Below are 15127 nucleotides of genomic sequence, written 5' to 3'. Positions count from 1 at the left end.
AAAAATGTTGTGTTAGTTTAAGGTGTACAGCAAAGTGACCCAGTTATACATACACATGTATTTTCAAATTCTTTTCCCATTTAGGTTGTTTTATAATATTGAGCCGCGGTACCCAGCTTAGACAGCCCGCCCTCCGGAAACACTTTCCCCGCCCCTGGGGCTTCATCAGGCCCTTCAACACTGCCACTCACTCCCCTACCACCCCCATTAGAGCACACATCACACCAGACGGAGTTTCCTGTTGCCTCTTGGGCCTTTCCTGCCAGACCGTGAGTTTCTTGAAGGCGAGGACTGTGGCCATATGTTCATTCATTCATTCATCATCAAATATTTTTTGAGGACCCCTGTCATGGCAAACAATACTGTGGCAGGCGGAGTAGGGAGCAAGACAGCCCAGAGTGGAGTCTGACGGGAGGGGAATGAGTAACCTGGCAGTGACCCTGAGGGAACTAGGGGCTGGGATGGGGGGGATACGGCAGTTAACTGAGCCCTATTCGCGGTTGCATCCCCAGCACTTTTTTCTTGCGCTCCCTGGGGTTTGCCAAGGCCTTCTGCTTAAGCCGAGTGTTCTTTCTAGGAAGAGGGAGATCTCAGGTTTACCTAGGCCTTCTAGCTCAGCAGAGGGTCCCCGTGAGTCCCCCAGATCACAGACTTCTGCTCAAATGGAGGGGGGCAGGGCTTGCGCTTACCAGGAATTTGTTTTGTTGTTAATTCTTTAGTTTGAAATAATGATAGACTCACAGGAAGTTGCGCAGAGAGTACAGAGTCCCAATACCCTTCCCCCAGCTTCCCCCAGTCGTGACAGCTCAGATAACTGCAGTCCAAAATCAGAGCCGGGAAATCGACGAGGGTACCATGCTATTGACCAGACTACAGGTCTCATTCGGTGTTCGTTGTTTACGTGCATCTTTTTGCCTGTGCACGTATGTGCACGTGTGTTTCTGTGTAATTTTATCCCAAGTGTAGATCCGTGTAACCACAATGGCATCAAGATGCAGAACTGAGCGCTCACAGAGCAGCCGCCTGTGCCGCCCCGCGCCGTCAGAGGGGTTTCTGTTTGCGTATCTCGCCCTTCTGGTTTCCCAGGGCCTGAGCCAAGACCTTCAGTTCAAAGCAGCGAGGTCCCTCAGCAGAGCCAGTTCACGGGAAACAGACACGCACAGGGGGCTAGGTGGGCATAGGCACAGAGGGACTCCCTAGGGGCGGAGACCAGCCCAGGGGGAGAGCGGAGGAAAGTGGTTTGGGAGCAAGCCCCGGGGTTGGTGAGGGAGGGAGAGTGCACAGATGTGGCCTCCTGAGTCGCTGTGTGGTGGTCCAGATGGGCTGCCCAAGCCCAGAGACAGATGCAGTCATTAGGGAGTTTAAGAGGCTGGGGGAGGGGCTGAGGCCAGCGAGCCCTGCCCAAAGATAGGATGAGTCCCCCAAACCCAGGCCCTCCTCCGTCTGCCTGGAACCAATCCCCACCTCATCACTCTGTCTCTCCTGCTCTCTCCGGGTCCCTCTCCCCCTCTCTCTGGGTCCCTGTATCCCACTCTCCCCTGACCTCTCTGCAGAGCCTGAGCTGGGGGACACAAGTCCTGCCCTGACCTCCCCCACCCGCCCCCCGCTCGCTCCCTGCCGGGGCCCTTGCTCCCGGACCACAAAGTGAGAAAGCCTAGGAGACAGGACCACCCAGCACCAGGTGCCCCAGCACCTCCAGTCTCCTGCCGGCTCCTCACCCGCACCCCTTTCTCTCTCTTCCTCTGCGGCTGTGTCTCCTCTTTCTCAGTCTCCTCTGCGTCCCCCTCTCCCTCCATCTCCCCATTGTCCTCTGCCAGGTCCTGCATCTCCTCCTCACTGTTCCCTGTATCACCACGTCCTCATTTGTCATCTCTTGGCCTCCTTTCATCATCACTGTTATTATTCTGTGTGGGTGTGTTTGGAGTTGGGGTACCTCCGCCTCCTTTCTCTCTCTTCACTTTTTTTCTCTTTCTCTGTGCCTGTTTCTATTCTGCCTTCCCCCTTCTCCCCTCTGTTTTTCTGTGTTTCTGTCTCTCACTTTGCCACACTCACCTCTCCATGAATGTCTGTCCCTGTGCCCTGCCCCCATCTGTTCTGTCTTTTGCTGTCTGCCTCCCTTCCCCATCTATATTCCTCTCCCTCGTTCTCCATCTCCCTGAATTCTCTCTACCTCTGACTCTTCTCTCTCTGGCCTGTATTTCTCTTACTCTTTCTCTGCCTCTCCACCTTCATATGCTACTTCTCTCACATTTCCTAGACTCTCTCTCCTCCTATGGCAGCCCCTCTCTCGGCCTCTGTCCCTCCCTCTCTCTGCCCCTCTCCCACCCCTACCCTGTCCACCCTGCCCTGGGGTCCCCCTCCCTGGATTCCTTCCAGATTACAACACCTTCCCTCACCAGGCAGGCGGGTTCTCATTAACAATTGTGACTACTTCTCTGGTGAGAGGGGAGAGGGAAGAGATGGAACAGGGATCCTGGAATGGGAAGTAGGCAATAAAAAAAAAAAAAAAAGTCAGAAGGGTGGAGGAGAAGCGCCAGCTACTCAGGCCAGAGATAAAAGGCCTCCATGAGTGACAAGGAAGCAAGACATCTTCCCCGCTCCTCCAGACAGGAGACATCCAGGCAGGACCTGAACCCTTCTCAGCATCCTCTCTCCAGCCACCAAGGAGCCCCCAGACCCTGCCCTCCTGGTCTCTGTTCTCTATTCTGTCCCTCATCCATGTCTCTATGGGTCTTAGTCTCTGTCTAAGACGCTCTCTCTGTCTCTGACCTACCTGGTCTCTGTTCTCTATTCTGTCCCTCATCCATGTCTCTATGGGTCTTAGTCTCTGTCTAAGACGCTCTCTCTGTCTCTGAACTATACCTTCTGCGTCTCTCACAGCCTCCTTAACCCTCACTTTCTCTCTGCATTTGCCAGAATCCAGCCCCCAGCCCTCAGAATGTTCCTCCTGCTGACAGCGCTTCAGATCTTGGCTGTAGGTAAGACAACAGTGGGACCTGGACCCTGAGAAGAGGTGGGGAAGGGTCCTGGGGACCCGACGTGCTCACAGGTGACCTGGTGAGAAGGGGCAGGGAGTAGTTTGGGGATGATGGCTGAGGTGCATGCTGGAGAGGGGGGCCTGAGTTCTAAGTTGTGGAGGTATTAGGAGATCACAGGGTCCGGGGAGTTGTAGGAGATGGGGAGAAATAAGAGAGGAATTGAGTAGAACTATGGGGTCCTGACTGGGTCTTCCTAGAAAGGACAGCAAGACACTTCTTGATTGCGTTAGGGAAGAACTAATACGGGAAAGACAGCGTGTTGCCAGAAATGATGGTGGGAATGATGATGGGGTGGTGAGCTCCTGGCAGGGAGAGTGGTGTGGCACGCAGAGTGGGTGTGGGGAGAGATAGTGGATCCTGGGGCGTCACATGGAGTGAGAAGTTCGGGGAAGGAACAGGCAGCTCCCTGAAGGTGTTGGAAGATTACTGGGTGGCATTGTGTTGTATTGTGAAAAGTGATGACAGAAAGTATTCGTGGAGAAGCAGAGTCAAGCATAGTAGCTGTATCAGGACCCTGGATGAGGTGGCCCTGGGATCCAATAATAGATACTATGGAGGTGCCTGGGGGTGAGGGGGTGTCAGAGAACTCCCTGGTTATGTTGGGACAATAATGGGGGGCAGTGTTGGGCATATCTCATATAGGGTGGGGTAGATAAAGGTGGGTGGTTTAAGGATTAGGCAAAAAAGGGGGGATTTGTGGATTCCGGATGTCCTAGAGAGTTGGAGGTAGATGGAGAGCATTTGTTCATCTACTTTCCCCACTCCACCTCACGCTTGCCTTCTCCTAGCCATGGCACAGAACCAAAGTAACAAGATAATTGGTGGCTACAGATGCGCCCGGCACTCCCAACCATGGCAGGCAGCCCTACTGACAGGTCCCTGCCGTAGTTTTCTCTGTGGAGGGTCCCTGCTGTCCGAGCGATGGGTGATCACCGCCGCTCACTGCGCCCGTCCGTGAGTGACCCTCTCCTTTTTCTTCTGCCAAGTGAATTCCAGAGTCTAGCCCTGTGTAGAACCCAGTGTAGTAGCTGGACCCTGGTTTGGGGTCTAGACAAGAGCTTAGAACAACAGACCCAGCTCAGAACATGGAATCCAGCCATAAATCTTGAACTCGGTTTAGATTCTAAAAGCAGATCAACCATTTAGAACCCATACACAAGCTTAGAGTCCCACACAGAATCTAGACTCTAACACATAACCTGAGATCCATCCAGAGGCCAAGCTCTACCTAGAGACGAAGATGAGGAGCCTGTGCCAGAGTGGTGGTTGAATTCTGGACACAGTCTACCTTCAGAAGCTCAGGACCCCTCTCAGAACACTTCCTGGAGTCCAGAGTCAGGCTCAGAGCCCACAGTCCAGACGTAAATCCAGAAACCCGCTTACAGCTCAGAGCGCAAGATAAAGACAGAACCTGAAGCTTGTTCTAGATCCAACGTTTAACCCAGAGTCTAGTCTACAGTTCCTCTCTGAGCAGCCTAGAACCCAGACCTCAACCCGCCATCTACATCCCAGAATGAAGACCATAATCTAAAGCTTCATATCGAACCCAGAGCCCTTCTCGGATTCTAGACTGAAACCTGGACCTCAGACCCCAGACTAGAAGTCAAAGTCCAGATAAAAGCTCACCCAGTGCCCATAAACCAGATCTAATGCCGTAAACCAAAGTTCAGTGTAGAACCTAGGGCCCAGAGTCTAGAATGGAAACCAACATCTAGAACCTGGGATAACCTGACCATAACCTGGAGCTCCATCTAGAACCCAGAGCCTGACCTGAGGTCAAGGGCTCAGACCAGAGTCTAGAACCAAGAGCCCAGACTATCACCTGTAATTTGATCTAAAACAGAACCCAACCTAGAGTCAAGAATGCAGACCGGTGTTTAGAGCCCTGAGCCCAACTGGAGCACAGAGCTCAAACCATTGTCTACAACCCAGGTCATAAACCAGAGTTTAATCAAGAACCCAGAACTCAACCTAGAAACCGGAGCTCACACCAGTATCTAAAAAGTATGCTATCATCCAGATTCAATCTAGAACCCAGCTCCTAGCTTAGACTCAAAAGTTCAGGATGTTTAGAGTCCAAAGGCCAGGCTAGAACTGGAATGGGGCCTCCCTGAAGCAATGGAGTAACTGGAAAGGATACTCCAGAATACCAATTCTGGTTTAGAGCCTAGAGCCACAGCCCAGAGTCTCACTTAGAATTCAGAGTATTGATCCAGGTTCAGACCCTAGGACAGAGCCAAGAACGCTCAATCATCACCTTATACCCAAGTCAGAAGGCAAAGCGCAGCCCACAAGGGGAAGGGGAGAATGGTAAGACTGGGTCCAGAGAGAAAGCCCAGGCTGGGGGAAAGGGTGCAGGGTGCCGGGAAACACTCAGCCTGCAGTCAGAGGGAGGGTTAGGCTTGAGGAAAACTCATCACCAGGGAAGGGAGCGCCGCTGGAGGGTGGGGACAGTTCTCCAGGTCAGACCCTGAGCGGCGCTACTCTTGGGGGTCATGGGCCAGGATCCTTCGAGTGGCCCTGGGCAAGCACAACATGAGGATTTTGGAGGTCACACAGCAGGTGCTGCGTGTGATCCGCCAGGTGCCACACCCCCAGTACAACTCCCGGACCATCGACAACGACCTGATGCTGCTGGAGCTGGAGCGGCCTGCTCGGCTGGGGAGGGCAGTGAAGCCCATCGCCATGGCCAGCTCCTGTGCCAGCGCAGGGACGTCCTGCCGTGTGTCGGGCTGGGGCACGATATCCAGTCCCGTCGGTGAGAGTCCTGCGTCAGGAAAGAGAGGCTGGAAGTCTGAGTCCTGGGTCTGAGGGAGGAGGGGCTGGGGGCCTGGACCCCTGGGTCTGAGGGAGGAGGGGCTGGGGGCCTGGACCCCTGGGTCTGAGGGAGGAGGGGCTGGGGGTCTGGACTCCTGGGTCTGAGGGGGGAGGGGCCTGGGGGTCTGGATCCTGGGTCTGAGGGAGGAGGGGCCGGGGGTCTGGATCCTGGGTCTGAGGGAGGAGGGGCCGGGGGCCTGGATCCTGGGTCTGAGGGGGAAGGGGCTGGGGGCCTGGACTCCTGGGTCTGAGGGGGGAGGGGCCGGGGGGTCTGGATCCTGGGTCTGAGGGGGGAGGGGCTGGGGGCCTGGACTCCTGGGTCTGAGGGGGGAGGGGCCTGGGGGGTCTGGATCCTGGGTCTGAGGGGGGAGGGGCCGGGGGCCTGGATCCTGGGTCTGAGGGGGGAGGGGCAGGGGGTCTGGATCCTGGGTCTGAGGGGGGAGGGGCTGGGGGCCCTGACCCCTGGGTCTGAGGGGGGAGGGGCCGGGGGCCTGGATCCTGGGTCTGAGGGGGGAGGGGCTGGAGGTCTGGATCCTGGGTCTGAGGGAGGAGGGGCTGAGGGCCTGGACTCCTGGGTCTGAGGGGGGAGGGGCTGGGGGCCCTGAGCCCGGGGTCTTGTTGAGGGGGGAGGGGCTGGGGGCCGTGACCCCGGGGTCTTGCTGAGGGGGGCGGGGCTGGGGGCCGTGACCCCCGGGTCTTGCTGAGGGGTTGACCCCATCGTAACCCCTCGGTGCCCCTGCAGCCAGGTTCCCCAACTTTCTGCAATGCGTGAACATCAACATCTTCTCGAATGAGGAGTGTCAGCGGGCCTATTCTGGAGCCATCACCCCTGGCATGGTCTGCGCAGGGGTCCCCCAAGGCGGGAAGGACTCTTGTCAGGTGAGGCCCAGGGAGAGAGCACGGGCAGGGGGATTGTTTGGAGCAGGGACTTAGGTACAAAAGGACCGCAGGAACATGAAGATCAGGGGAGCCCCCCCCCCACACACACACAGAGAACGAGAGAGGTTGTAATAGCCAGGCTGCCTCCACGCTGTTCGCCCTTGGGTATTGGACCTCAGTTTCCTCATCTGTCCCCTGGGGGTAGCAGGTCTTAGTCGGTGGAATGAGATGAGCTAGTCCATGGAAAGAGCACAGAGCTCTGGTCACCCCTGTCATTGCCATCATCACATACGGGCACCTGGAAAGCCGGGCTCAGGTCCTCTAGAGATCGTAATCCATCCCTGAGCGATGGCTCCAGAGACAGGGGATGTGGAAACACACACATAGTTTTCTAGAGACAGAGCTAAGATGAAGAGGGGCCCAAGGGACAGAGACAGAGTGGGAACCAGTGACCCCAACGCCCAGGGGCTGAGATCTCCAGAGCCCCTGCCCAGGGCTCTCAGCCCACCCCTGTCCCATCTTTGCCTCTCGGGTTCTCCATGCCCACGGCTCTGGTCATCTGTCTGTGGATGTCTCCATCTCTGTCTCTCCCCCTCAGGGTGACTCCGGGGGACCCCTGGTGTGCGATGGAAAGCTCCAGGGCCTCGTGTCCTGGGGGATGGAGAACTGTGCCCAGCCTGGTTACCCCGGCGTCTATACAAACCTGTGCAAGTACCAAAACTGGATCCAGGAAACCATGCAGGGCAGATCGTAGCCGGTGTTACAGGACAGCGCCTGCCCTCATGCTCCCCAAGACCCTGCTCTTCCCACTCCAGACCCAGGGATCCCGGCCCCCGGCGCCCCCTCCCTCAGACCCACAAGCCCAGGCCTCCGGCATGCTGCTCCTGACCCCAGGCTCAGAACTCCCCTTTCCCAGAGCAGTTCCTTCAGGGGTTCTCTCTGCACCCCACAACATCCCCGTCATTATTCAAGGCGCCCCTAAGACACACAGAGTAGGAGCGTGAAGGCAAAGGCGCTGCACTGGCACCATATTCCGAAGAAGCCAATGTTCAAAACTCTTAGTGTCTGTAAAGACCAGGTAAATACTACTAATAAAACTTTAACAATCCTAAATTCCGTTCTCCATTCATTTAATTCATCCAACAGATATGCACACAGGGGTCCAATCATGCCCAGCCAGGAGGCATGTTCCAAAGTGCATGGTGTCCCCTGGGGGTCTGCCCCCTCACCATCCACTGTACTTGGTGTGGTAGAAGGAAACGCCCCAGCCTTGCACGGTGACCCTGAGCAGGACTGCCCTTCCCCCAGCCTCCTCTCAGAGTCCTGTGAGCAGGGACTGCTGAGGTCCCAGACAGGGAGGGCAAAGACCTGCCTTGTTTCCTGGAAAACGCTACGCAAGTGAAGAGATCCTCTTTTTCCTAGTCAGATCTCAGGTGAGGAGAGTTGAGTTAATCACACTCAGGTCCTGACAGAGCTCTGCTCTCGTTTTATTTATTTCCATTTGTCATCCCTGGCTCTGGTTCCCCTCCCTCCCCAAAGGCATCAACACAGATGGCTTTGAATACTCTGCATCCTTGGAACACATGCACCGTCGCATTGTGTTGCTTCTAATTTACACAAAATCATTGTGTTATGAATCTCATTCTCTTTCTTACTTTCATTCAAGAACGATTATTTATCGGGCACCTACTGTGTACAAGGCATTGGTCTACTTATTGGGCACCTACTATGCACCAGGCCTTGGTCTATTTACTGGGTACCTACTCTGCGCCAGGCATGGTTCTAGGTACTGGAAGTAGGGCTGCGAACGAGCCAGACAAATCTAAATGCTTCTCGTCACAGAGCTTGCGTTCTAGCAGGAGGTCACAGACAAGAAACAGTAAACATAATTTAAAAGCAAAGTCGAGAGTCCCTATGAATAAAAAAATCATTAAACTTGGGCTGGGTGGCAGCTCTTTTGCGTGTGCCAGGACCAGCTCATCCCAGCCCATAAGAGCCTCTTGGCAAATTTTCAGGAATTTTGAGAGCCGGTTGCTAAACACAGCCATTATTAAAAATTAAATTACATAAACTTACAATTAAGTAATGTATACTTTTTAAAAGTCAATACTCAAAACTCATCAATTCCTAATTATTTTTCCTGCTGTCTATGCTTGGAGGCTATTTATGTCTGTCACGTTCCATCTGTAATGGTGAGCATCTGGGAATCCCTTCCCGATCGCATGTCCATCCTCTCGTGGTTCTGTGCTTGGGTACCGCAGAACTCAGATACGGTTCACCTGCCACACGTGTTCACCTGCTCTGTGGGGGAAAGCCCAGGATCAGAGAGTTCTGAGGTGGCAGGTCTGGAACCTGTCTTACTACAATAGCTCAAAAGCTTGCTGGGGTGATTGGCTATAGCCAATATTTTATAAAACTATAAACGGAGCATAACCTTTAAAAATTGTGAATCACTATATCGTATACCTGGAAATTATATAATATTTTACATCAACTATACTTCAATTAAGAAAAAGAAAAAAGAGAGGAAAACAAGATTGCTGGGGGGACTTCCCTGGTGGCACAGGGGTTAAAAATTTTCCTGCCAATGCAGGGGACACGGGTTCGATCCCTGATCCGGGAAGATCCCACATGCCACAGAGCAACGAAGCCCCAGGGCCACAACTACTGAGCCTGCGCTCTAGAGCCACAAGCTACAACTGTTGAACCCCACATGCCTAGAGCCCGTGTTCCGCAACAAGAGAAGCCACCGCAATGAGAAGCCCCTGCACCGCAACAAGAGTAGACCCTGCTCGCCACAACTAGAGAAAGCCCGGGCGCAGCAACAAAGACCCAATGCAGCATTAAAAAAAAAAAGAAGAAGATTGCTGGGAAGTGGGTACTGCAACTTTCGTCATGGTGATACAGACACACCTGGGCTCTCATGTGTGGCAACCACACAAGCTCTGCGGAGGAAAGGAGTTGAAAGCAGCTGTGTACTTGAGTAGCTCTGAGCCCCCAGAGAGATGAAGACACGGACCGTGCTGTAATTCTTGGCCTGCATCCTACTATAAAGCTAAGTAAAAATAGTTTAGATGAAAGTAATCTTTAATCTGATTTCCAACTCATATTCCCAGCTGCGATGGTTACGTACCCTATTTTTTTTTGCTTCTTAGATGCATATCCCTCTCCCATTTTTACAACCTCCGTAAGCGAGAGGCTCCGTTTATAATTAGCTGATAGTGTTATGTCTTAGCATTACGCCCTAATTTCATCGAAGGCTCCTTTTTCTTTCTCAGTGGTATACAAAATAATAGTGCCAATACAACTGAGGCATTTTAGATTGATGGAATAGGGTATGAAGGCAGGTGCGTGTGGGTGAGGAGTCAGGTTTCAGCATTAAATAGGCGATCTTATTCCACCAGAGATGGTGTGACGTTATTTCACACCAAAATACTGTGTTAACAGCCTATCCATGTTGCTGTCTGCCCACCTGGTTCATTACTGCTCACTGCCACGGTGCTGGTGTTTTCTCAAGCTGTGTTGTCCGAGATGGTAGCCACTAGCCACATGTGGTCATTTAATTTTTAAACTAAAATGATCTAGATTGAATATGCATTACAATTCCGTTCCTCGGTCGCACTCGCCACATTTCTGCTGCTCTATAACCGTATGTGGCTGATGGCTGCCATATTGGACAGCACAGATAAATAGATTTCCATCATTGCAGAAAGTTCTACTGGACAGGACTGCTTGAGTCTATACCCTTGCTCCTAGTGTGGTCCAGGGGACAGCAGTATCAGAATTATCTGGGGCTTATTAGAAGTCAGAGTCTTGGACCCCACCCCAGACCAACTGAACCGGAATCTGCATTTTAACAAGACCCCCAGGGGACTCCATGCTTATTAGAGTTTGAGAAGCACCTCCCCATGGTATACATCCACCATGTTTAATGACCCAGTCCCCCAGTGATGGACACCTAGTTTCCTTCTACTACCCAAGCACTACTGCAATGACCATTTGGGGGCAGGCCCCTTCTAGAGCTATAGAAGACTTCTTTGGAATATCGCAGGAGTAGGACCACTGGACCAAAAGTCTTACTTTTAATCAATTTCACCAAGTACTGGCAAGTTTTTGCCCAGATAAGAAGGATTCATATCTCTCCACACCCTCAAAAATGCCTGTAGTTCATTCATTCATTCAGCAAATATTTACTGAATCCTATTATGTGCTAGTTACTGCTCTAGGAACAAAGCAGATAACATTGTTGCCCTCGGGGAACTCACTTCTGGAGGTGAGGCAAACAAGGGGCAAATAAATGAGTAAAACATGAAATATTGGGAATTCCCTGGCAGTCCAGTTGTTAGGACCCAGCACTTTCACTGCCGTGGCCCAGGTTCGATCCCTGGTCGGGGAACTAAGATCCTGCAAGCCTCATGGCGTGGCCAAAAAAAAAAAAAAAAAAATTAAATATTACAGATGGGAGTAAGCGCTTTGGAGAAAAATAAAGCAGAGTAAGGGGATAGAGAACGTCAGAGGAAGGTTATAATTTTAAGAGGGTTATGCAGTGGGTGGTTAACTCAGCAGGGCTATGTTGTCCAAACCCTGCACATTACAAAAAAAAGTTAGGCCCTTGCCTAGCATCTGGGAGATAACCTCTAAGCCTTTGTAATATTCTGCCTAATAACAGTGTCTTTCTTTACCTGGGGGCCTTGGGCCATGCCAGATAGTCTATCCTAATAGGATGATTTGTGATGGAGGTCTTGGGGCATGTTTGACCTGAGGAGGAGCTGGAGACTAAGGCCAGCCATGCAGGCAGACAGCCATGTGCCTATGTGACTGACCCCCAGTAAAAAACATAGACACCAAGGCTCAGGTGGACTTTCCTGGTGGGCAATCCTCTGTACGTGTTGTCACACATTGTTGCTGGGCAAAGTAAGTGCTGTCTGTACGACTCCTCTGGGAGAAGACAACTGAAAGCTCGGGCCTGGTCTCTCTTGGACTTGGCCCCATGTGTCTTTTTACTTTGCTGTAAGAAACCAAAATCATGAGTGCAGGAGCTTTTCCGAGTTCTGTGGGTCCTTCTGGTGGTTCCCTGAACCCATCTCAGGGATCTCCAACTACAACGGTCAAGGAAGTCTTCATGGAGAGGATGACAAGAATGGAAGAAACCGGGTAGACATCTGGTTTGGAAGAGGGCTCCAGGAGTGGGCTTTAAAGTACTAAAGTTCTGAGATGGGATTGTGCCTGGCATGAGAGGGGCAGGAGAAGAGGAAGCGGTAGGTGACATCAGAGGACTACTGGGGCCAGATGGTCTAGAGCCTTGTTGGCCACCGTAAGGACACCTGACTTTCACTCTGAGTGAGGTGGGAGGCACTGCGGGCTTTCCAGAAGAGGCGTGGCCTGCCCTGACTTACATTTTATAATAAAAGGTCACTCTGGCTGCCGTGTGTAAACGGTGTAGGCCGACAAGGACAAAAACAGGGAGACCAGATAAGAAACTCGCGATAATCCAGATGAGAGATGATGGTGGCTGGGAGGGACCAGGGTGGCGAGGATGGAAGATGTTGAGAAATGGTCCGATTCTGGATCTATTTTGAAGGTAGCGCTGGCAGGGTTTGGTAACACAATGGACGTGTGATGTGTGAGAAAAGGAATTCAAGGGCGAGACTGAGGTTTTGGCTGAGGAATGAAAGGACGAAGAAACGATTTACTGAGACGATCAAGACTGTAGGAGGAGCCCATTTGGGACGTGAGAGGGGTGAAGGACAAGAGTTGGGTTTCGAACATGAATCTATTGAGTAGGCAGTTGGGTGTCAAGTTGAGAGTTTAAGAGCAAGGTCTGGCTGGAGACATAAAATTTGGGAGTCATCAGCATGTAGATGGTATTTAAAGCCACAGGAGCAGATGAGATCACCAAGGGAGTGAGCACATAGACAGAGAAAAGAAGAGGGCCAAATGCTCCAGCATGTAGAGACTGGGGACGTGAGTAGACAACAACATCGGTCACGAACGAGAAGCAGTCAGTGAGTAATGAGGAAGACCAGGAGGAAGGTAGTGTCTCAGAAGCCGAGGAAAGACTTTGAAAGACCAGGGAGTGAATCGCTTGTTAAATGCTGCTCATAACTCAAGTTAGATGAACCCCAGAGAGCTAGCCACTGGGTTCAGCAACATGGACCTTATTGGTGCCCTTAAAAGAGGCACAGTTGGTGGAGAAGTGGGGGTGGAAGCCTGCATGGAGTGGGCCCGAGAAAACAGGAGGAGAGGAATGCCACACAGGACGTGTAGCCAACGTTTTGGAGTATTGCAGTCAAAGGGAGCAAAAAACTGGGTCAGGGGCTGAAGGAGAGCACAAGGGTTGAGAGAAGGTTTTTAAAAAACTCTTTTCATGGAACATGGGAGACATTGTAGCATGTTTGTATGTTAATGGAGAAGAAAAAAATGGATGACGCAGGCAAGGGAGCAGAGGACTGCTGGCTGGAACAGTGTCCTTGAGGAGGTGAGAGGGGTTGGGGTACCTGACACAAGTGCAGGTGTCTTTCTTAGATGGAGGTGAAGCTTGTTCATCTGTAGAAATGGGAGAGGAGGCGGAGCATGTGGGCACAGATGCAGGGAGGTGGCAAGACTGACCTTTCTAGTGTTTGCTATTCTGATGGGTGAAAAGGGGTATTTCGTTGATGTGTGAGATGACTGGGACCAACATCCTTAATAACATGGATCCAGCTCTAAAGAAGAAGTCACGTGTCTCAATTTCTTGTGCATCTTTCTCTCCAAAAGCCCAAGTCTGATTTCTCCCCAGGCGTCTCTCTTTCTACCTCTTACATCATCTTGCCTTTGTCTCTCCTTGCATTTCCTCTGCTCTCTCCCATCCACCTTGTTTATCTGTCTCTGTGTATTTATCCCTTTGGGTCTTTCTCAGTCTCCCCATCCCTTCACATTTGCATCGGGGCCTCTGCTCTGGGCATGGGTGTAGGGCCAACTTCCTCATCCCAGCCAGCACTTCCAACCAGAACTTCCAGTTCCTGCTTGACAAAGAACCTCATTTTGAAGCCAAGCTATAGGGTGGGGCCCCCGGGAACCTCAGGCTGCCTCCATCTCCAGCTTTACTTATTTAACAAGCATGTTTGTGGCCTTTGGTTAGTGTCAAACTCTCCTCTAAGCATCTTCAAATATTAACTCATTTAACCCTGCTCTATGAGGCAGGTGCTATTGATAGCACCATTTTACGGAGGCACAGAGTGGCCATGTCACTTGAACTCAGCTCTGAAACACTAGGAACACTGTCTCTTTTTCTAGTCCTTTTTCTTTCTTGCTCTAGCCCTTCTCTCTGAGGGGGACAGACCCTGATCTATGAGACAGTACCCCTGGATTTGGTCTAATTGGCATGTGACTTTCAGTTGCTCACTGAACTCCATGGGCTCCAGTTGCCTTACTGATCAAGTGAGGGGGTAGAATACCCCCAATTCTTGGTGGGTCCATGACCTCACTTCAACAAGAGTCAGCCAATCATAAGCCCTAATATCAGTGTTGACCTGGTACCCACCCCTCAGCAAATACCAAAGCCAGCCACCCCACTCCAAGTTCCAGCCTTTCCCAAGGGAGAAAGGCTTTTTCTGGAAGTGTGGACCTAGGCCACAAGAGAGCACAGGTACCCCGACTTCCCACACAAACCTGTCACCTCATTTAACCAGCATCCTCCCTCCTGCCACTCAGCCTGAACCCAACTCAACTCAAAAAGAGTGAACTCGGTCCCTACTCTGGGTCCAGTCTTGGGAAGTGGGGTAATTCCAAGGTGGGCAAGGACAGTAGCCTTTCTGTCACCTTGAGAGGCACTCAGAGCTATGACCCAGCCCACTCCTACCAAAACCCTACCCTGACACAGATACTCGACCTCACACCGAGTGCTCATTATCAATGTCAACGCACAACACCAACTCAACTGTATTTCAACACCTCCCCATCCAAACACTCAGTCTTGGCCTCATCTCCAGCCCCAACCCAACTGGGACTCTGTCAACAACATTATCCCCAGATCCCTCCCATCTACAACTTAATTCTATCCCCAAAACCAACTCCAACCCCATCCTCACCCCAGGTCCATTCTCTTCCCCAAACTCACCTGCATTCCCAACACAGTCATCAGAGCCCCTGCCCCCCCCCCCCACCAACCACCATCCTAAACCCGATCACAAACTTTTCTTCCTAGTGTAGGGAAAAACTGTGAAAGACTTTAAGATGGACCCAACAGATGTCATCAATGGAAAACTAGGTGGGTTATCTGATTCTATGGGGTCTCAGCTTCTTTTACTGTCTTTGAGCTACTTTACAACTCTGTAAATGATAAATAGTCGATAGCAGTGCAAATAATTCTTGTCCATAACCGTGCAAATGACGTTTGTCAGGTGGAAGTACAA

General features: G+C 51.9%; 2 protein-coding genes across 2 annotated transcripts in view; both read left to right on the top strand.

Moving 5' to 3' along the window:
• The first annotated feature begins 2445 nt into the window (after nucleotides 1-2445).
• LOC309616773 (kallikrein-14-like) lies at nucleotides 2446-12557 on the top strand. Its single transcript, XM_082367751.1, has 6 exons — nucleotides 2446-2689; nucleotides 2917-2978; nucleotides 3827-3992; nucleotides 5543-5796; nucleotides 6598-6734; nucleotides 7333-12557. The coding sequence occupies exons 2-6, from the start codon at nucleotides 2939-2941 to the stop codon at nucleotides 7486-7488; spliced, it is 753 nt and encodes a 250-aa protein (XP_082223877.1). The 5' UTR covers nucleotides 2446-2689; nucleotides 2917-2938; the 3' UTR covers nucleotides 7489-12557.
• Nucleotides 12558-12644: 87 nt separating this feature from the next.
• Nucleotides 12645-15127, top strand: part of LOC309616776 (kallikrein-12-like) — a 33887-nt gene continuing 31404 nt past the window's right edge. Inside the window, 1 exon segment of the mRNA XM_082367761.1 lies at nucleotides 12645-12739. The gene's annotated coding sequence lies outside the window, so the exon portion shown is untranslated.

This window comes from Balaenoptera borealis, assembly GCF_965194805.1.
Source record: "Balaenoptera borealis genome assembly, chromosome: 19".
NCBI classification, from domain to species: Eukaryota; Metazoa; Chordata; class Mammalia; order Artiodactyla; family Balaenopteridae; genus Balaenoptera; species Balaenoptera borealis.
The sequence above is the reverse complement of the archived record's forward strand: the minus strand, read 5'-3'. Positions and strand labels throughout refer to the sequence as shown.